We start from the raw sequence: 18,472 nt of genomic DNA, 5'->3' as shown, positions 1-18,472 counted from the left end.
GTTTGTTTTCCGTGCATTCAGATTGTCCATGAAAAGATGTAAAGTACCAAATCCTTGTTTACAGAAGCATTCCCACACGTGTACTTTTACTGGGTGTTTTATTGTACGTTGAATAAGAGGATTGTGACGAGTCGATCACGCATTTTGGGAATCTAGAGCCAAAAAGATAATTCATTGATGAAAATTACATTGGCAACATCACGGTCAATATTAGCCTTTGCCTACTCCAGCCGTTTTTTGCCGTGTTTTTCGCACAAAAAAGATTTACATTTTGTGGATTCAAGCAATCGTCATCTAATAGGATAATTAAGGCTCACTTCTACACCCTTTTTCAATAAAGTTTCTCGCTCGCTGTAATAAACACTCAGGATTCTTCTCAAATATTTTTATGATAGTTTTTTCGTCGTTGAGCACTGAATGCCACGTTCCGATAAGTCGTTAACACTTTGTTTCGTTATAATGTTTCAGCCACTTCCTAACAAATCCCTCTGATTTTTTCATGTAGCGGCCGATAGCTGCATACTATTTTCGGTCCTTTTGAATGTGTGCACACTACCCATATAATCTTAAAGCATTCTTCCGAATCGGAAAAACCGAATTTAACATCAGTATGCCATCTATTAACATGAAATGCGTGAAATCATACGCTCTTGTGGAACAAACTGTAGGATTTGAACAAGAAAACGTTTTTATTCTTGCCTTTTCGTAAAATAAGATATTGTGCATATTTCGGTGTAAAAAATAAAATTTTATACACACATATATGTATGCCTTTTGTCGATAGAGTATAAATTGTAAGTGTTATGATTCTTGTAAAATAATTATAATATAAGCATTATGGATAAACGTTGCTGACATATATGGGTGTGTATGTATATATGTATACGTGCTTGGTACAATGTTTTTATCATATTATTTAAACTAAAATGTAACAATAAATTTGTAAATAGTGTAACTGCGGATAATAGATTTGATCAGTCTCATACTAGATTTCCGCGCACTTCTCTCCCATCTGTGTAGACATTTTATCGGCATTCAAACACTGTCGTACACACATGTACATTAATTTCCCACACATTTTTGCCAAGCCAGGCCGCCACATGTTATAGAGACAATCACATATACTACAACCTGCGACAAAAAAAAAGATTACGTAAAAATTAGATCCGAGGTCAATCTCAGGTCAATCGCAATGTTCAACTTACGATTAAAATTGCGCCGACAATGACATAAATTTTAACATTCTTCCAAAATAAGGAGCGTGCTAGGTTTCTACTAGTCTTCCTGAACGTCACGGACTAAAACAAAAAATTGAATCTTATTGTAACATTCAATGATTAACAATTAATAACGGTTAATTACGAGCGTGCTTTTACATACATTGGCAGACAAGTTCTCCGTTTTATTTACAAGCAGTTCCAACCTTTCACCGCGCATCGCTATATTGTCAATATTTTTTACCATAATATCCTTAAGCTCGTCGAGCTCGCCATGAACCTTGGACAATCTATCAAGATCTTTAGATTCGCTGTAATGCTTCTAAAAAGGATAAACATAAGATATAATGAGATGTTTCAGAATAAACAATGTTTCAGAATAAACAATTATTTTTAACATTACCATTTCGTTGGCCAAAACATGGCCGAATTCCGTGTTCATAGCATAGGCTAGGGCAGTTTGAGCACCTGGTCCATAAACAGCCAAAAATCTTCTCTTAATTTCATTGAGATACAAAAATGCTCTAGATCTTTGAAAATCCTGAAATAAAATTTCATTGTATATTTAATTTATTAAAACTATTTTATTAATTTATTCAATTTAATCATGGAATGCTACTCATTGTTTTCTTACATTAACATTACTCTGGATAGAAATTTACCTACATAATTAAATATCCCTTTTTGAACTTGTTTATGACAAATATTTTATATGAATCTTTTTTCATATGTTACAAAGTATTAGAATTAAATTAACATTATTTTAATGTAACAAAAATCTGATTAAATGTTATCATAACATGTTATATTAACTGCCAAAAAGTTTTAATAATAATAATTGCTAAATTTTATTTAACACTTGAGTGAAAATTCACAGTAAACATTTCATTCCAGTAACCAGGATTAATTTGATATATTTAATTGTTATATGTTTAATATCTTAATGTCTTTATGCTTAATACATACATCATCGGTGATGCACATGTAAATAAGGCGATCCTCGCAGATGTAATGAAAGAGATAAGGCCCTTGAGAGTATGTAAGTTTGTCATTGTCTGGTGGTATTTTTGCCAAGATCTTCGCTGTGACCTCTTCAAAGTTTCCTACACATGCCGCATGTTTTGCTAATATAATTGTTCCACGGGCCACCACACTATATAAAATTGGCATATTGGTCTCTGTAACAGAAAGATACATATATCTCATTAAATGAGTAAGTAGGTAGCACATAAGTCAAATATCTTTTCTTTTGTTCTCTATTTTGCTATTAACTCTTCCAATATTAATTTTTCTTTAATCATGGACCACAACACGGTAAATGATATTATTCTCCCAGTGGGATTTGCTTATCATATCGCAACTGAAAGCACCAGACTGCTATGTCGCAAACAAATGATTCGTTTTTAAGCATTGAAAGTCGCTCGTTAAAGGCTCGTTAAATCGGTAATGACACAAATTAGTAGTGACGTCTGAATAGTAATTTCCACACACAAATAATACTTTGCGTGCATTCTCAATTTTAACCTCTAACAGCTTCAAGACATAACAAAATTGAGCTTCCGGGATCTTCCTAACTATCCGGACTTTGAAATTTAAACGTGGAGATACAACTGAAATATTTTTTTTCAACGACGGGATTATCGATGATCCAGTGTGTTTGACCTACCTCGATACAAAACAAAGCGTTTAATTGATGAAACAGCTGCGCACTTTTCTGTTTACGCCTCCAACGATGTAGCCCTAATATCGCGCGAGTTTCCGTCTACTCAGGAGCAATAATCAATCGAACAATCACTCGGTTCTCTTCGGAAAGTTCGGTCAAAACACTCTCGCGGAACACTCCTCGCGACTGTAAAATAATTACATTTCTGTGAAATCGTTGGTGAGTAAGCATGGGTGACAGTTCATCGATGGTTGAGTAGTGGGGCATCTGACGTTCGTTTCTGCTTGATCATGCGCCCATTGCAAGGCGGGAAATTTTAAACGAGAACGGTATTAAATATGAAGACGAGATATTATTAAGAGGACGCTAAAGTAATAGAAGAACTTTCTCGATGTCGGTCCTACAGATCACTGCAGATTATTTTTTGAGCAAGATCAGGCTATCGCTCTTTGTCCATCGCATAGATCTGTCTTTGTTTTTTGATTATTTTGCCATCTGCGAAAAGTCTTATCAACTACTGTTAAAGACCATATTGCTCTGTTTTATAACAATTTAGCTTTGCTGACCGAAATATACATATGGTAAAAGCACATTAGGATATCTTTTTTTGTTAGGTTTAATTGTAATTTCACGCGGTTAGTGTTATTCGTGCATGTTTTCTGAAGTGCACTCTACTATCATTTTGTACGTACGAGCTACACAACTTCTGTATTAAGGTAAAGTTAACCTCAGGTAACGGCTATACGAGTGAATTTTTAATGATTTATAAATTTTTGTTCGATTTTCTTGTAAAATTGACTTTAGCGCACTTTCTTTTTACGCGTATTTTAATTCTAAAAAAAATTTTTGTGATTCTGTAACATCAATTCGAAGATATCTAGTGCACTGTAAATGTCGGTAATTCGCGGTAACATAATAATCAGGGTTGAATGAGTTAATATATCTTTTGAATTACCCTGCTAAAAAGTTTTTTCAGAATTTTTCATATATATGCATATGTTAATTATAAGATTAAGTTAATAACTTACAAAATTAATTTAATTACGTTAAAGGTAACACGAACCAAAACTAACTCGATTAAAAATTATGTTAAAATTAAATTAATGTAGTAAGTTACATTAGAAGTTAATTTTAAAATTCATATTATTCATATTAAATTAAAAATTTGTAATTTTTTAAAGTTTGATTATTCAAAATAATTATAACATAGACCATCAAACAAATTTTTAATATTTTATTTGTAAATGAAATTTGTGTTATGTAGAAATATATTTTTTTCCTTCATTTTTCTGTTACATAGATGAATTTTTAACTTAGAAAAAAAATTAATGCAACAAAGTTTGTATTTTAAAAATGTGCAGTTAAAAATAAAAATTGGATTATTTGAAATTAACTAAATTAAAAGTTGTTAACTTTTAAAATTCATTATTCAACTTTTAATTTTTGAATTTGTGTTATACTAGCCAACTCTAATGATGACTGCTTGATTAATTAACCGCAAATAAATTTTATCAGAGTTTGATCAAGGCCGCTTTTATCACTTTCGACTCCTGAAAATCCGGAGCGTTAGGCTGTGGCAGACCGGCGCATGTGCCACCCAAGCCCGTAGAAAGCCACGTTCCAATTCTGGACGACGGTCTGTGCACACCATATTCATGCCCTTCCTCGCATATGTCGACGCGCCGGCGACTTCACCGACGGCTACATGATTATAATGGTGGTAGGAGATAGCAGAACGTAACGCGTATAGATAACGGTGCCGACGTCGTGGGGAAGGAGATTGTGATGTGCACGTGAAGCTGGAATCAGTGCCGTGAAGGCAGCGAGGAGACGAGGTTCGTCGGCTGATTGTCCGATCCCTCGGGACACGAGAAAGTTCCTTACTGAAGACTGGGATTCGCGACCGTCCGCAGAGTCGCTCCGGCTTATCGTAACTTTGGTGAATTTAGTAGTGATCATGGGTAAATATATATTATACTTGTCAATGTCGTTCGATGATTGTCGCGGTCATCAGTTTCTATTTGTGGAAAGGACTTCAGACTCATGTAAGATCTCTTCATTTGATTTCTCCTTTTTGAGAGGAATAGCGCCGGTTGAATAAATGAGAATTGAGAACAGGTCAATGTACGCGAGACTGATAAGAAATAAAGAAAATAAACAAACAATTATCTGAAAAAATAATCAAAAACTGATACGAAATGGACACAGATAAAAGTGCGACGATAAAAATTCAAACGCTAGAGAGATCATTTTTTTCACATAAAAATGTTTCAATCTGCTATATATTTCAGATTCTTTTCAAACAAAAAAATGCAAATTAAGTATACTTAATAGTAATATAAATTATTATCAAGCCTATGTGACAAAATTAATAAAAAATTCAAATGTGCGCAGATATAATAAAATGAGGTAATATTGTAAAACAAGTGATGTAATAAATAAGAAAAAGAGATAAATGATGGAACGCAGTATGAGATAACAAATTTAAAATGTAGCTTGTTGATATATGCTGATAATGATGATAGATTGCTTCAAATATGACATATATGTAAATCAAATTCAAGGCTGTGGAGAGTAAAACATGAGAAATTCAAACATATTTGAATGTAAAATATTCTTAAATTTTTCTTAAATTTTAATATATCTCTAACATGACATTGAGTTAATAAAATTAATTAGACCATTATATGCATGATATGGAAAATATTTTTATATTTCGTGATAGTGCATAATTCTTTACATCACATTTTGGAACAAAATTTAGTGACAACATAAATAGATAATAATTTGTAATGTAAGAAAGAATATATTTATTTACACATTTTACCGAGGAGATATTTAATAAAACTAGAATATACAGCTAACATAAGGCATAACGGAAAGGCATAAAAGTGGAAAACTATTACAGCTCGTGAAATAACTGCAAGGAATCCGATGTTTCGTACGGCACATTTACTATGAAAGACAAAGATATGTTTCGTTTCTGCTAATATTATTTTTCTCGCGATCAATAACTGTATCTTATCATTAAATATTATTGAGTAGCAAAAATAATTTAACAAACGCACAATTTCCAGTCAACAATTATAGTAAAAACTATTTATTATAATAAAAATATAATTTATCTATTATCGATTATTTAATAAATATTTAATTGTATTGATAAAAACACTGTATTATCAATTGTACGTTACAATGGCATAATTTCAACGTACTTTTATCTCATTTATATAAATTTGTATCGTTAACAAATAAATTTAATTTAACTTAATCATTTTAAGTCGAAAAGAAGTGATCAAGTTAGTGACACTCGAAATGTTAAAGGGGCAGCTACGTTACCCTCGTGCTTGAATAATACCAGTTTCTTGCAGTATTGATTTCGCGAAGGGTGAGTGATCCCCTAGAAGTCCACAATAGGGGATTTCCCCCCTTAGTAGCAGAGAAAATGTTTCCGAATAAAGAGATCGAAGAGACTTACACGTTTGTCGTGTTTTCTTATAACTAAAAACTTACGAGCAAAAGTTTTTATCAAATTATATCACGCACAGTTGAAAAATTTGTGTTAAACTTAACATACATCGCAATTGTGATCCACTCAAATTTTTATATTAATTTCATACAAAGTAGATAGAAGGTAACATAAATATAAATAATATAAAAATTTAGTACAAAAAACGTAACACTTTGATGCAATTTGGAAAGATACTTTTGGAGCAAAATTAATATTTATAAAGTATATAATTCATTTATTTATCTTAGAATTAACTTTTTCAAATTACATTATTTTTATGTTATTTATTCATTTATAAATTGTGTTATTTTAAAACTAAAAATGTTGAATATCAAGTTAAAAGAAAGTAAACATAATTACACTAAAATAAAGGTAATTACATTACGTTATATTAGTACTTGGGCACGTTGAAAATTCAGTATCAAAATTTTAATAAATGCCAGTTTTAACACTTTTAACATAAATATAAAATATTTTCTAATGTGTGGTTAGCAAGAATTAAAATACTGATCGATTCGACCTCGGTAAAAAGTCCTCTCGGTCATTTATCAATCTTTGATTGGCATCAATAAAACATAATTTCATGAACACACAAAACGTGTCGCGCGATAAAATATTTCGTCTGCGATGTAACTTTAAAAATACATTCGTTCATCTGCAATTCAAATTTACGAATAGCCTGAGCGGAGATAAGATGTATTTGCTCTTCACTTCTTTTTATTTAACTCTGAAGGTTACCATGACAAATCAACAACATCTTACTCGGGTGAAGTCCATGTTACTCGGACACATACGCTGTCACCTATCTCTTACTGTATCGTTCCGTTAGCAAACATTTTTCTTGATTTTTAAAAAAATTTCTACGATTAGTAACGAAGCTGGCATATCAATAAAAATAAATATATTATTTCTCTCTTGTCTGATAAGTCTTATTTTTAAAGTCGGTTTTCGTTACTCAGCATTTTTTAATCGGCAATTATTCCTATCTACAATACTTGGCAGAAATAGTACGCTGCTCATTTTGAAGACAATATTTCTTTTTTGTAAAATCATTGCTGTTTAATCGAAATTTCTGCGATAAGATAAAAAAAATATAGGTCTTTATCCGTTAGAGAATTCAATTGCGTATGAACATATTCCTAAGAATAGTATTATTAAAATTTGACGCTCATTCTTTATTCTTGAACAGAAGAATTTACATTGTAATTGCAGAAATAGCTCGTTACTTTTATTATAACGATATCATTTGAAGCGCAGAGTGTGACCGAAGAAACAACAAGAAACATTTACGCGATTTGCATGCAGAGTGTTAATTAGCATGCTATTTAGCTCACAAATTAACGGGTCTTCCCCGGACAGTCGTCTATTTGCAACTGAAAATGGATTTTACTCTGACAAAAGAACTTATGCTGCAATGTGAAGATATTGAAAACATCACAGAAAGAATATTCTACGAACACTGCATTGTACCGGCTCGTTGCGTCTCGTTGCACTTAATTGTATCGCGTATACGCGTTAACCGGTCCCGCACGTATGCATATCATTACGTCACCGGGAGTACGTGCTATAAAAATAGCATGAAACAATAAATCCCGCATTTCACATCTCCATCCAACTCTTTGAAATAGCGCGCGCAACATATACTTTTTTTTTTTTTAAGAATGTATCAGACATACGCTTTCTGCAAAATAAATAAAATTTGGAAAAGCGTTACTATTAATAATTTAAATAAACTATGTATATATGAAAGTTGCGTGAATAAGATTATATTTTTATTTAATAACATTTTTATTTACTCTATTATTAAAATTAAATTATTTTTTATAACATCAAGAAAAATATTTTTTGTGTAAATGCTTTAAGCATTCGAGGTGATTTATACAAAGTTTTATTGTGATTGTTTAGTTATTTTACAGAACTGATCTCTGCATCGCAATGAAACTTTACATAAATCATCTTGAATATTTAAAGTAAAAAATTCAGATTTTTCTCATTATTTCTTATTTTTATTTTAATATTTTTATTAGAGCACATGTCTACTTTTCATTGAAATAACTTTTTCTCCATATAAAAAATCGCCGCCAATTTTTTTTTCTATTACTTTCAAATGCAATATAAAATAATCTGTAATTTTTTCATAATTTTCTTAAATGGTTTGAGAAATGTTTTATAAATTCTTAAGCACACAGCTTATATCAATTTTTTGTCGTATGATACCATATGTGCGCATGCATTTACATAAAAAATTGTGTAACGTTTTGCAATTGAAATTACTTTCGTCATGTCTTCCTCCTTCCTTCAGCACTTGAGTGCATCGTAAAGTCATTCTACATTGTATTACGGTAAACGGCAAGATGGCCTCGTTTAATGCCCATTTTATGAAACGTTTCCGGAACTCATAAAACCGGTTGTGCATCGCGCGGACTCAATTTTTGTGTTGTTACGAGAAAGAAATGGGCACGACTTTTTAAATGATCGATCACGTTTATCGAGCATGTAACCTGAGAAATTAAGAAAGTAATATCTCTCGAACGAGATCTCTCGTAGAACCGCTTATCTATTATGAAACTGTTGACCAATTAATTTTACATTGATGTAATGGAATATATGTATGAAGAGCACTTATATAAGGTCCTTGGACTACATAAAGCTCACTTGATTTATTTTATTTTTTTAATTAAAAGGATTTAAAAAGATAGTATTGGATTTAAAGATTTTTGTTCCATTTAATGTATTTCAATATGTCCATAAAATAATTAAATAATTAAAAAATAAATTTAAAAATTGAAGCTCATAAAGCGAACTCGTAGTTAAGCTCTATCTTGTAAGTTCGTAAAAATATAAAATTCAAAATAATTAAAGTTGGGTTTGGGAGCAGTAGGTAATAAAGATAAAATAAATTAACCTAAAGTATGAAAATAAAATAAATTAAGTCGGCCTTATTTAACATAGGTACATAAAATCACTTGGATTTTTTTTTAAATCTTTTAGATAATTATAAGATAAATATAATAACTAGTATCTCATTTTTTACATGTTTTCCCAGATAGAACACGACTTACGTATGTCACAACTGCCGCCGTGGGCGTCGGCACGGCGGTTTTCTTCATCTGGTGGTGGTGGAATAGAAAACAAAAGCCTCAGCCACCGTCGAAATGGCGAAAAGTCGGAGAACTGAGCGACTTGATCGTGTACCCGGTCAAATCACTCGGCGCAGTTCGCATGACAGAGATGGAATGCACGGTATTAGGACTGAAGTCCGGTTGGTTGAGAGATCGGACGTTGCTCGTCATCGATCTCGAGGGGCGATTTCTCACTGCTAGACAACAGCCTAAGATGGTCAATGTGAGAAATTAATTATCTTTATTTCTATAAGTAAGAGAAAATAGAAAATATTAGTCAAAAAATGATTATTATAATCGATTTCTAAGAGTGACTCAGAACTTTTTTGAAAGTCCAGCAATTCCTTGGAATTTGTAAAGTATTTATATAGTAATTACAAAATTTTCTCGTAATTGTACGTTGAATTATTATCTATACATATAATATTATTACGTTATAAGTCAGAATAAACGAAAGATAAATTGACAAAAGAGGCTTTAGGTATATGCTCTACTGAACATAGATCGAAACAGTTGATCGATACGCACTATAATCACGGTTGTTCAGCCATGTTTTCCTTTCATTGTTACATATTTTACTTGCTGAATTAAAAATGTAGCTGATCATTGATAATTCCAACTATGGAAGCTCTCATCCATGGTCTCTTCCTCAAATGTTGAAGGTATCACCTAGTATTTCCGGTTCTGTGCTTACGCTTCGCGCTCCAGGCATGATGTCGATGTCGGTGGACCTATCCCAACTCCGCGGCAAAAGTTTCCGAGTTGCTTTGTGGGGTCAAGCGGTACCGGCACGAGATTGTGGTGAGGAAGTTGCCCGATGGCTGTCACGCTTTATCCTTCAGGAGGATACTGGTCTTAGATTGGTCTACTATCCATTAGATCAACCGGCGAGAACAGTGAGGCAGAGAAATCATAAAATCTTTCCATTGGAAGAAGCACAAGATTTGGTCAGTGTTTTTTTTTTTTTTTTTTTTTTTTTTTTTTTAAGATAATTGTTGACACAATTATTTTTTTTATAATACAATTGAAGACGAGATAGGTCAATGTTAAAATTATCATTTTAATGTTCTTTCAATTTTTCTTCGTATTATTTTTCTTATATATCCGAACAGAGATTAAATAAGAGAACGAAAACACATGTGCGATTATATTTTATATATATTTATTTATGATTTTATAACAAAAAGTTTTTACCGAGTAAATGTTTCTAACGGGAAGATACTTAACTTCACGTTATGTACTTCCGCTATACGTTGACTAACTTGATTTTCTTACGTGATAAATATTTCAATGTAATAAATCTATCAAGTTGATTGGTGCAAGAGAAAAAAATCTTTATATAACATTGAGAAGAATCGTAATACAGAATGATACGATTTTAAATATGTTAACCTTCAATCAATCATAAAGAATGATTTCATTACATCTTAAGTGACAACTGAAAAAAAATATCTCAACAGGGAGCCTATCCAGATGAAACAGCCTACAGTCTGATCAATGAAACTTCAATAGCAGACCTTAATAGCCGATTGGACGAACCAGTCTCGCCACAGCAATTTCGCATGAATTTCGTGGTCAAGGGTGCCACTGCTTATGAAGAAGATAAATGGGACTGGGTGAAAATCGGCAGTGTGATTATGAGAAACGTTAGGCCCTGCACAAGATGTATCTTTACTACGATAGATCCAGAAACCGGCACGAAAAATGCTAATGTGGAACCTCTGAAGACTTTGAAAAGGTATGTATGCATGTTATGAATATATGTATTTATAATTGTAAAATAACATACACAAGATTTTCTCTAATCAGTGCGATGTAAAAGGTGCATAGCATACGTAAAATATAGGAGAAAAATAATATTGTTATTTATAAATAATGTAAACAGTTTCTTGAAAAAAGAATTGATAAAGTGTTTCAATAAATTGATATTACTATTAATTGATACAGTAATCAATTTATGCAACACTTTATCAATCCTTTTTTGAATGAGTATTAGATTGGCAAAAAAGTCATGTTTTTTTATACATAGATGATTATTTGGTCATTTAACATAGAAAGAAAACAACATGACTTTTTCGTCAACCTAATAGTTTTGTTAATCTAATTTATTATTTATTCAATAATATAATCGCCATCGTTTTCCATGATGGTAGTCCATTTATTTATTAATTTTTTTATTTCTTTCTCGAAGAAACTAATCGGCTTTGATTTAGCAAAAGTAGGAGAATTAGGATAGGAACTTCTTCTATCGCATTTGCCCTATCGGGCTACCAACTTTTACGATCATTAGAGCTTTTCTTTTGAAGAAAAAGTTTTGTGAGAGCAAATAATGTTTGAATAACTCTATCTTCATTTTTCAAATCTGATTAGCTCTTTTGACATATAGAAATTTAAAAAAATAATAAATAAATTACGACTATTGATAAACATCATAGAAAATGATGGTGATTATATTAATAAAGAAATAGTAAATTAGACTGACAAAACTACGTAGTGTTTATATTATTTATAAAAACTATACTACTTTCCAATCTCCTAAATACTTTACGCAAGAAAAATTTAATTAGTACTTGTTAATGACGAGAAATTTGTTTTTCACAGTTACAGACAGATAACGGACCCGCAGATTCGACCCGCGGTTGGCGATAGTCCAGTGATGGGAATTCATCTTGCATTGCGAGGACCAGGCGGGGTAATCCGCTTGGGTGATCCAATTTACGTGGGCATCCCAGATGAGCCACCACCGACTTTGGTTTCACCTTCCTAGCTATACCGTTGGGACTCCTGCGAGATTTCAGAATACGAACTCGACACGGAGTCAATGGTAGAGGAATTGGTCAGGTATCAGAAAACGGAGTGTGAAAATCAAAGTCCTGAATCAACGACGTAATATTGATAAAGACGTTATATACGCGCAAGTGTATGCACATAACATCTATAGCTGGGAATAAATAATCTATCAGATTAGTGGTAAGAATTATAAGATTATAAGACTTATAAAATTGTTAGTGATATAACTGTTATCTTGCGAAATGATGAGTTTTGTGCGGATCTAATTCTATATGAGACCTAGATCAATATTTATATCATACAGAAATAAAATCATAACAGCGCGCGTCTAAAGATTCAGAATTTTGCCGTATTATCAAGAAGAAGTCAGCATTTGCTTCGTGAATATCATTTATCTAAAATTATTAATCATCAGAAATAGAAATGGACTTAAATTTTTTCTGAAATACACATATACAAAATTTTCTTTAAATAATTTTTGTGAGAAAGTAATCATTTTCGAATTAATATTTCAATACTAATACGTGCGCGCGCATTATGAAGTGATTATATTGTATACGCCTTTACAATATGAGTTCTGGGCTTCATAGTCCCTTTTTATATTTAAGTTCGTTTCAAGTACAATTATAAAATGTCATAAACCAATCAGAGCTGTATTAGAAATTATTTAAAACTATCTTGAAATAAGAACGAATTATGAATGCCGGTTATAAACACGATACGTAGGTGGTAATTCGTGTATATTGCTCAATATATATTCATTTGTAAAATTAAGAAACAAATAATGATAACGAATAATTGTTCTACTCCGCTTTATTTAAGCTCATCACGTTATAACATTTTTTGTTGTTGCGCTGATCTGATCCGCAAATTCTGTCAGGACGTAATGGTATTCGTCAATTTTATTAATATCTGCATCACATATTTTTCTAATAATATTTTTGTACTACAAAAAAATTTGAATAAATTATTGATGCGTTTTCAATAATATTTATATATGTATATTTAAATGATAATATAGGTACACTTGTGTATTTCTTGAGATTCAGGCAGTAAATATTTCTTCTGTTTATACGGTATTTTTTTTACACGCGGTCTCAGTTTTAGGCAGTTGAAAGTATATATCCTTTTACTTGTTAAAATTATTCTATCACTAAACCAAAAATTTTTACTTAATTGTTGTATCACTCCGATCTTTTTTTTTTTTGTTAATTTGATTACAATAATGACAACGAATATAATGTAAATTTGTTTCTCTTAACTTTTATTATTGTTACTGTGGAAATATATGAAATAAACCTTGTTTTTAAATATACAAGAGTTTTTTAAATTATGTTTCTTTCTTTTATAGCAGATTTCATTTATACGATCATCAAAAGCGTATAAAAAGAATGAAACGGATATTCCGCGTTATCGAAAAATATATTTGTAGCGTGACATGTTAGAAATTTTTATCTGACATACGCAGGTAAAGTTAAAAGACACACGACTCACTTCTTATAATAATATTTATTTGCACTACAAAAAAACAACAGGGACGCTTTACATAGAGAAATAATACGCTCGGTACAAGGACGAGAAACGCCGCGTTTCACATGCTGACAATATTACATTTGTTATATTCGCTTATTGGATTTTTCCGCTGTTTAAAAAAAATCCAAGAAGGGAAAATTTTCTTTTCTGATAATTCACTGCGGTGACAGATCTCCATAAACTGCATTAACTGAAGTACATATCAAGAAAAATTTTTGGTTTTACTCTCTCTCTCTCTCCTCTTCTCTCTATCTCTCTCTTTTTTCTTTATCTTTCTCTCTCTCTTTCTCTAATTAACAATGGTTAGCGCATATTTAAATTGTCTAAATTTTACGAGTTTTACGTCACCGCAATTTCCGGGAGAAGAGAAATGTAGGTACGGGAGATAATTGTACAAGAAAGCAGTGATAAAAACACAAACGGGTAGAAATGATAAGAATGCCTGGCATTATTGTAATCCGGAATGAGCTATGTATATACAAGTTATCTCGTTTTTGTCCCGTGCTCGATGACGATCAAATCGATATGGTTTTTAACAGGGATTAAGACGCGTGCTGTTAAAGGGATCGAAGAACAAAGTCAAATATCCCGCATCGTTCACGCGTATGAACAATCGAAGGGGAAAATATTTGACTTTGTTCTTCGATCCCTTTAACAGCACGCGTCTTAACCCCTGTTAAAAACCATAAGCCTTCCGTATCACACATACACCTTTTAAATATAAAAAAAAAATAGATTATTAGATAATAGATTACGGAGAAATTTTCGATCTCGTGGCCCCTGGTGCATAGATTATTTTGTTCGAACTGTCAGCGGAGAGCGTGTGTCGTATCACAAATTTAAAACGATTTTATAGTTTCACCGTCTTTCTCTCTCGATGTAGTTCCATCGTACCATGGCGGTACAAGCCACGCCGTAATGATTAAATTTTGATCGTTTTAAAACGACGATCGCCTATAGAAATTTCTTTATTACTCGTTATCGATTAATCTAGTTAATTGAAAGACGGAAATAACAAAAGTGTGCAGGAAGAGAGATAGGAGGAGGGAGAGAAAAAGGCAGAGAGCGAAAAAGTAGATGGAAACGAAGGGAAACTAGACAGCGAAGTGAACGAAGTCGAACGGAATCGAGTCGATCGCTTTTCGGGGGTGGGAAATGCGTTTGGCGGCGAAGTGTCTTGTGTTGACGCGAAGAGCTCGACGGCCATCGACGAAGGAATTGAGTTCAGGATCTCAGGGACAAGGGGGCAACATCCGTGAGATAGGTTTTGTTGCCAACGTCGTACCCGTGCTCCTACTGGCAAAGGCGGCTCGGCGATGATGCCTCCACGTGGCGGTACCAACGCCGGCGGGGCCCCTTCTTATACTTCCTCATCCTCGAGTGAGTTCTTAGATGATGGAGGTGATCAGTCGCGCCTTGAAGTTGACGAAGCGCTCGCTCGTGGCCGCCAGACGCTGCAAATCAGAGCGAATTGAGCGATTTCGATTGGCCAATCAGATATTTGAGTATTTTGCATATGAACTAATTCAATAATCTTCTGCCGATTACTACGAATTATGTCTAGTACTTATATTTAAGGTATAGCAATATTTAAACGTTTCTCTAATAACCTGTTTTCTCTAGCACAGTGATCTTTGTATATAATTTTCTTAAGTTATAATATTTTATGCGAAATATACTTATACACTGAGGAAAAAAATGAAATTGTTAACTCGACTAAATTTTTTCAAATATTCATTCATTTAAATTAAATATATAAATTAAATTATAAAATATAAATTGTATAACTAAAGAAATTTAATTAAATTAACAACTTTTTTCCACTACAGGGAAAAAGTTCAAAAAAGTTAATTTAAGCAGACAGAAAAGTGCCCCGATTAAATCAACATATTTGATAGAGCTCAATTTTATTTTAAGATTAAACAGAATTTCTGATTGTCATGACTAGATTTGATATGTTATATCAAGAACGTTTGACATGCAGACTTAACAATAAGATTAGCATTTTCCGGTTGGATCTATAAAAACTTATAATAGTATGTTGCATCACCGACAAATAGACACGACAGAGTCCTAGTTCTCGTGATTAAAAAACTATAAAGAATAGAATGAGAGATGTAGCATTATAAAACTTTTTGTCTGTATTCTAATAAAATGATTCTCTTTCTTGAATGCGAGTCCCCAAATTTGGATTCAAAGTAACTGAGAGATGTATTTTGAGAGTACAGTTTTGCACAAAAAATAATTCGGGAATCTAATAATTTGAAAGATATTGTATATATGGCAAAATATATTAATATAATGGTACCTGTAATATTATTAGAAACACCAAAGCTTGTGTTTGTTCCAGTACAATAAATTAGCACACTAGCTAATCACTATCATATACAGATTATAAATTTAATGTGATCAACAAGAAATTCTGATTTAAGATTTAACTCTTCGTGGTAACACACATTTTTAAAATTCTGTAGTTGTCACCCTGGAGGCAAAGTGATCCCCCCGTATTTAATCAGTTGCAGACTTCACAGTTTTCGTTCTTTAAAGTCGAAAAAAAGTAATGCAACAATTTGCATATCAAAAGAGATTTTTTTTTTTGAAAAATAAAGGAGTCAATTTTTGAAAAAAAAAGAAGTGTGAAATTATTGTACAATTATTGTATTATCACATCATTATTGTTTATAGAACCTTACATTTCTTTTTAAATTTAGTAGATTCCGGGTGACCATAAATGATCATGAAAAGAAAAGAACTAATGATATCATCTGGTAATTAATTCCTACAAGAATTCTGATTCATTTTCCAACAGATATACTGATTTAGTTTACGATTGTGTTTACCAGAATTCTAAAAATAATTTCTTCTTCTTCAGTGAAAGAAAGATAAATGGAAAAAAATCGTAGCACTAAGTTGCGTGTTTGTTGGACAACGGAAAACTCCTTCCTGTTGTGCTCGCGTCTTCGTTTAATCGTGCAGAATCGCGACGCGCAGCAGAGTTTAGCGGATCGAGGAATTCCGCGCAGCGCGCGAAGCGTGAACGCTTTCGAACTGCTCCGGACGCTCTTCGCGAGGCAAAAAATGCCTTGCACGTTAGCACGAGAGAATTTAATGCGTCTCAAATAGAGGTAATAAAACTATTACGATCGACGCGAGACGTGGCGCGATAAAAAAAATCTCGGAGACCGGCAACACAAAAGTGTTTCAGGATCTTTTTCCTTTCTCCCCTTGTTCGAATAGCTTCCTGCCGTTGCACAGTCGATCAGTTGCTGCGAAATCTTAATTTACATTACACTATACAATTTCTTTGCAAATATAATACAGTTATATACAATTTAAGAGGTGATTTCAACCTGCGACTGTAATATACGCAAAACCGGTGTTTCCGCTACTTAAGATTTCACAAGATTACTTACGCATTTGCCGTCAATAATTGATATATTATTTTTACATTCTCTTTGTTACATATTTCATTGTCGATCGATTTCGATAAGACTTCTTTTATTTCTATGTGTCTAAATATCATTTAATTTCATTTTCCCCCTGTATACTTTCACTATTCAGCTTTTAAAGAAAAAGCAAAGATAATTTGCATTTGTGGCTATACAGTACGAGCTAAAAGTTATCGAAATTTAAAATCTGAAGATTTCTCTAGATTTATTCTTTTTTTTTCCTGATCAATAACAAAAAACTTTGGTCCCGAATTTTTGCCCTGAAATTAGCCGCAAAGAAGAAAGCAACGAAAAATTTAATTTATAGTGGTTTTTGCAGCAAAAATTACTATACTTTGCTGCAGTTTCAAATAAATAATTTTTAAACAAGTAAGTGGGTCTAAATAAATTTTTGTACGAATATTTATTAGAGTTTTATTAGTATGTGTAAAAATGTTAATTTAAATAGTAATGCTACTTCTCCATTAAATTTGCAAGTACGGCAAAACGCGATTTCACGTACGACTCAACAGTAAACAAAAAATTAAATAACTTTTAAACCAATAAGTGAAGTTTCAAATTTTACAAACGTAATATTAAAACATTCTATAAAATTTTTGGTAATGTTTTAAGATGTGACACATACATCCTTAACATGCGATATTTATTCAGATTTTTTGGAGTATTCATAAATACAATTAGAATTATTTAATCCAATGTCTTCAGATTATTTAAAGCAAGATATTATTATGTTAATAATATTAACAAAGTGTTCACTTAGCTAATTAAAATTTTCCGTGAATTACTTTTTTTCACTTTTACAAACAACGTCATGGCAAAGCTGCAATGATATAAGAATAGTGAATTAGTATTATTTTCTCTCTTTAATATTTATAAGTGTTTTCCATAAATATTAATGCAGAAAACAGTTACCGACTTTATGTCAACAATTATACTTTTATTATTAATAAATTTAAATCACCGTTTTCTAACTATTTATATATACAATATGTATCATTGCCTAGATATTGCGTATCACTATTACCTTCGATAATAACTACGATTATCTGCTATTAACGGATTACAAAATCCATAAGTTGTACGGAAGTAACAAATGGCCGAGCAAGAATAAACGTCGCGGTTACGTCGACCAGACGATGATTTAAGGTGAATCATTTTCCACGGTTCGCGCGGCAATTCCGAGTGTT

The 18,472-nt window shown here is 32.1% G+C and overlaps 3 protein-coding genes across 4 annotated transcripts in view; 1 reads left to right on the top strand and 2 right to left on the bottom strand.

The window, feature by feature from the left end:
• Window positions 1-663: 663 nt before the first annotated feature.
• Window positions 664-3,164, bottom strand: LOC105201022 (vesicle-associated membrane protein 7). Its single transcript, XM_011168856.3, has 6 exons — window positions 2,884-3,164; window positions 2,184-2,395; window positions 1,621-1,758; window positions 1,381-1,539; window positions 1,206-1,298; window positions 664-1,131 (listed from the first exon to the last, which is right to left on the bottom strand). The coding sequence occupies exons 2-6, from the start codon at window positions 2,385-2,387 to the stop codon at window positions 1,063-1,065; spliced, it is 663 nt and encodes a 220-aa protein (XP_011167158.1). The 5' UTR covers window positions 2,388-2,395; window positions 2,884-3,164; the 3' UTR covers window positions 664-1,062.
• Window positions 3,165-4,501: 1,337 nt separating this feature from the next.
• Window positions 4,502-13,470, top strand: LOC105201021 (mitochondrial amidoxime-reducing component 1). Its single transcript, XM_011168855.3, has 5 exons — window positions 4,502-4,841; window positions 9,438-9,736; window positions 10,176-10,460; window positions 10,974-11,251; window positions 12,115-13,470. The coding sequence occupies exons 1-5, from the start codon at window positions 4,838-4,840 to the stop codon at window positions 12,278-12,280; spliced, it is 1,032 nt and encodes a 343-aa protein (XP_011167157.1). The 5' UTR covers window positions 4,502-4,837; the 3' UTR covers window positions 12,281-13,470.
• Window positions 13,471-13,793: 323 nt separating this feature from the next.
• Window positions 13,794-18,472, bottom strand: part of LOC105201020 — a 43,586-nt gene continuing 38,907 nt past the window's right edge. For both annotated transcript variants that reach the window (XM_011168854.3, XM_011168853.3), the window contains one exon: window positions 13,794-15,290. In XM_011168854.3, the coding sequence (XP_011167156.1) occupies window positions 15,225-15,290 (66 nt within the window). In that variant the 3' untranslated portion in view covers window positions 13,794-15,224. The remainder of the gene's footprint in view (window positions 15,291-18,472) is intronic.

The sequence above is a fragment of the Solenopsis invicta genome, chromosome 3, assembly GCF_016802725.1.
Source record: "Solenopsis invicta isolate M01_SB chromosome 3, UNIL_Sinv_3.0, whole genome shotgun sequence".
In the NCBI taxonomy this organism is placed as follows: Eukaryota; Metazoa; Arthropoda; class Insecta; order Hymenoptera; family Formicidae; genus Solenopsis; species Solenopsis invicta.
Note: the sequence above shows the minus strand (reverse complement) of the source record. Positions and strands in the feature narration are given on the sequence as shown.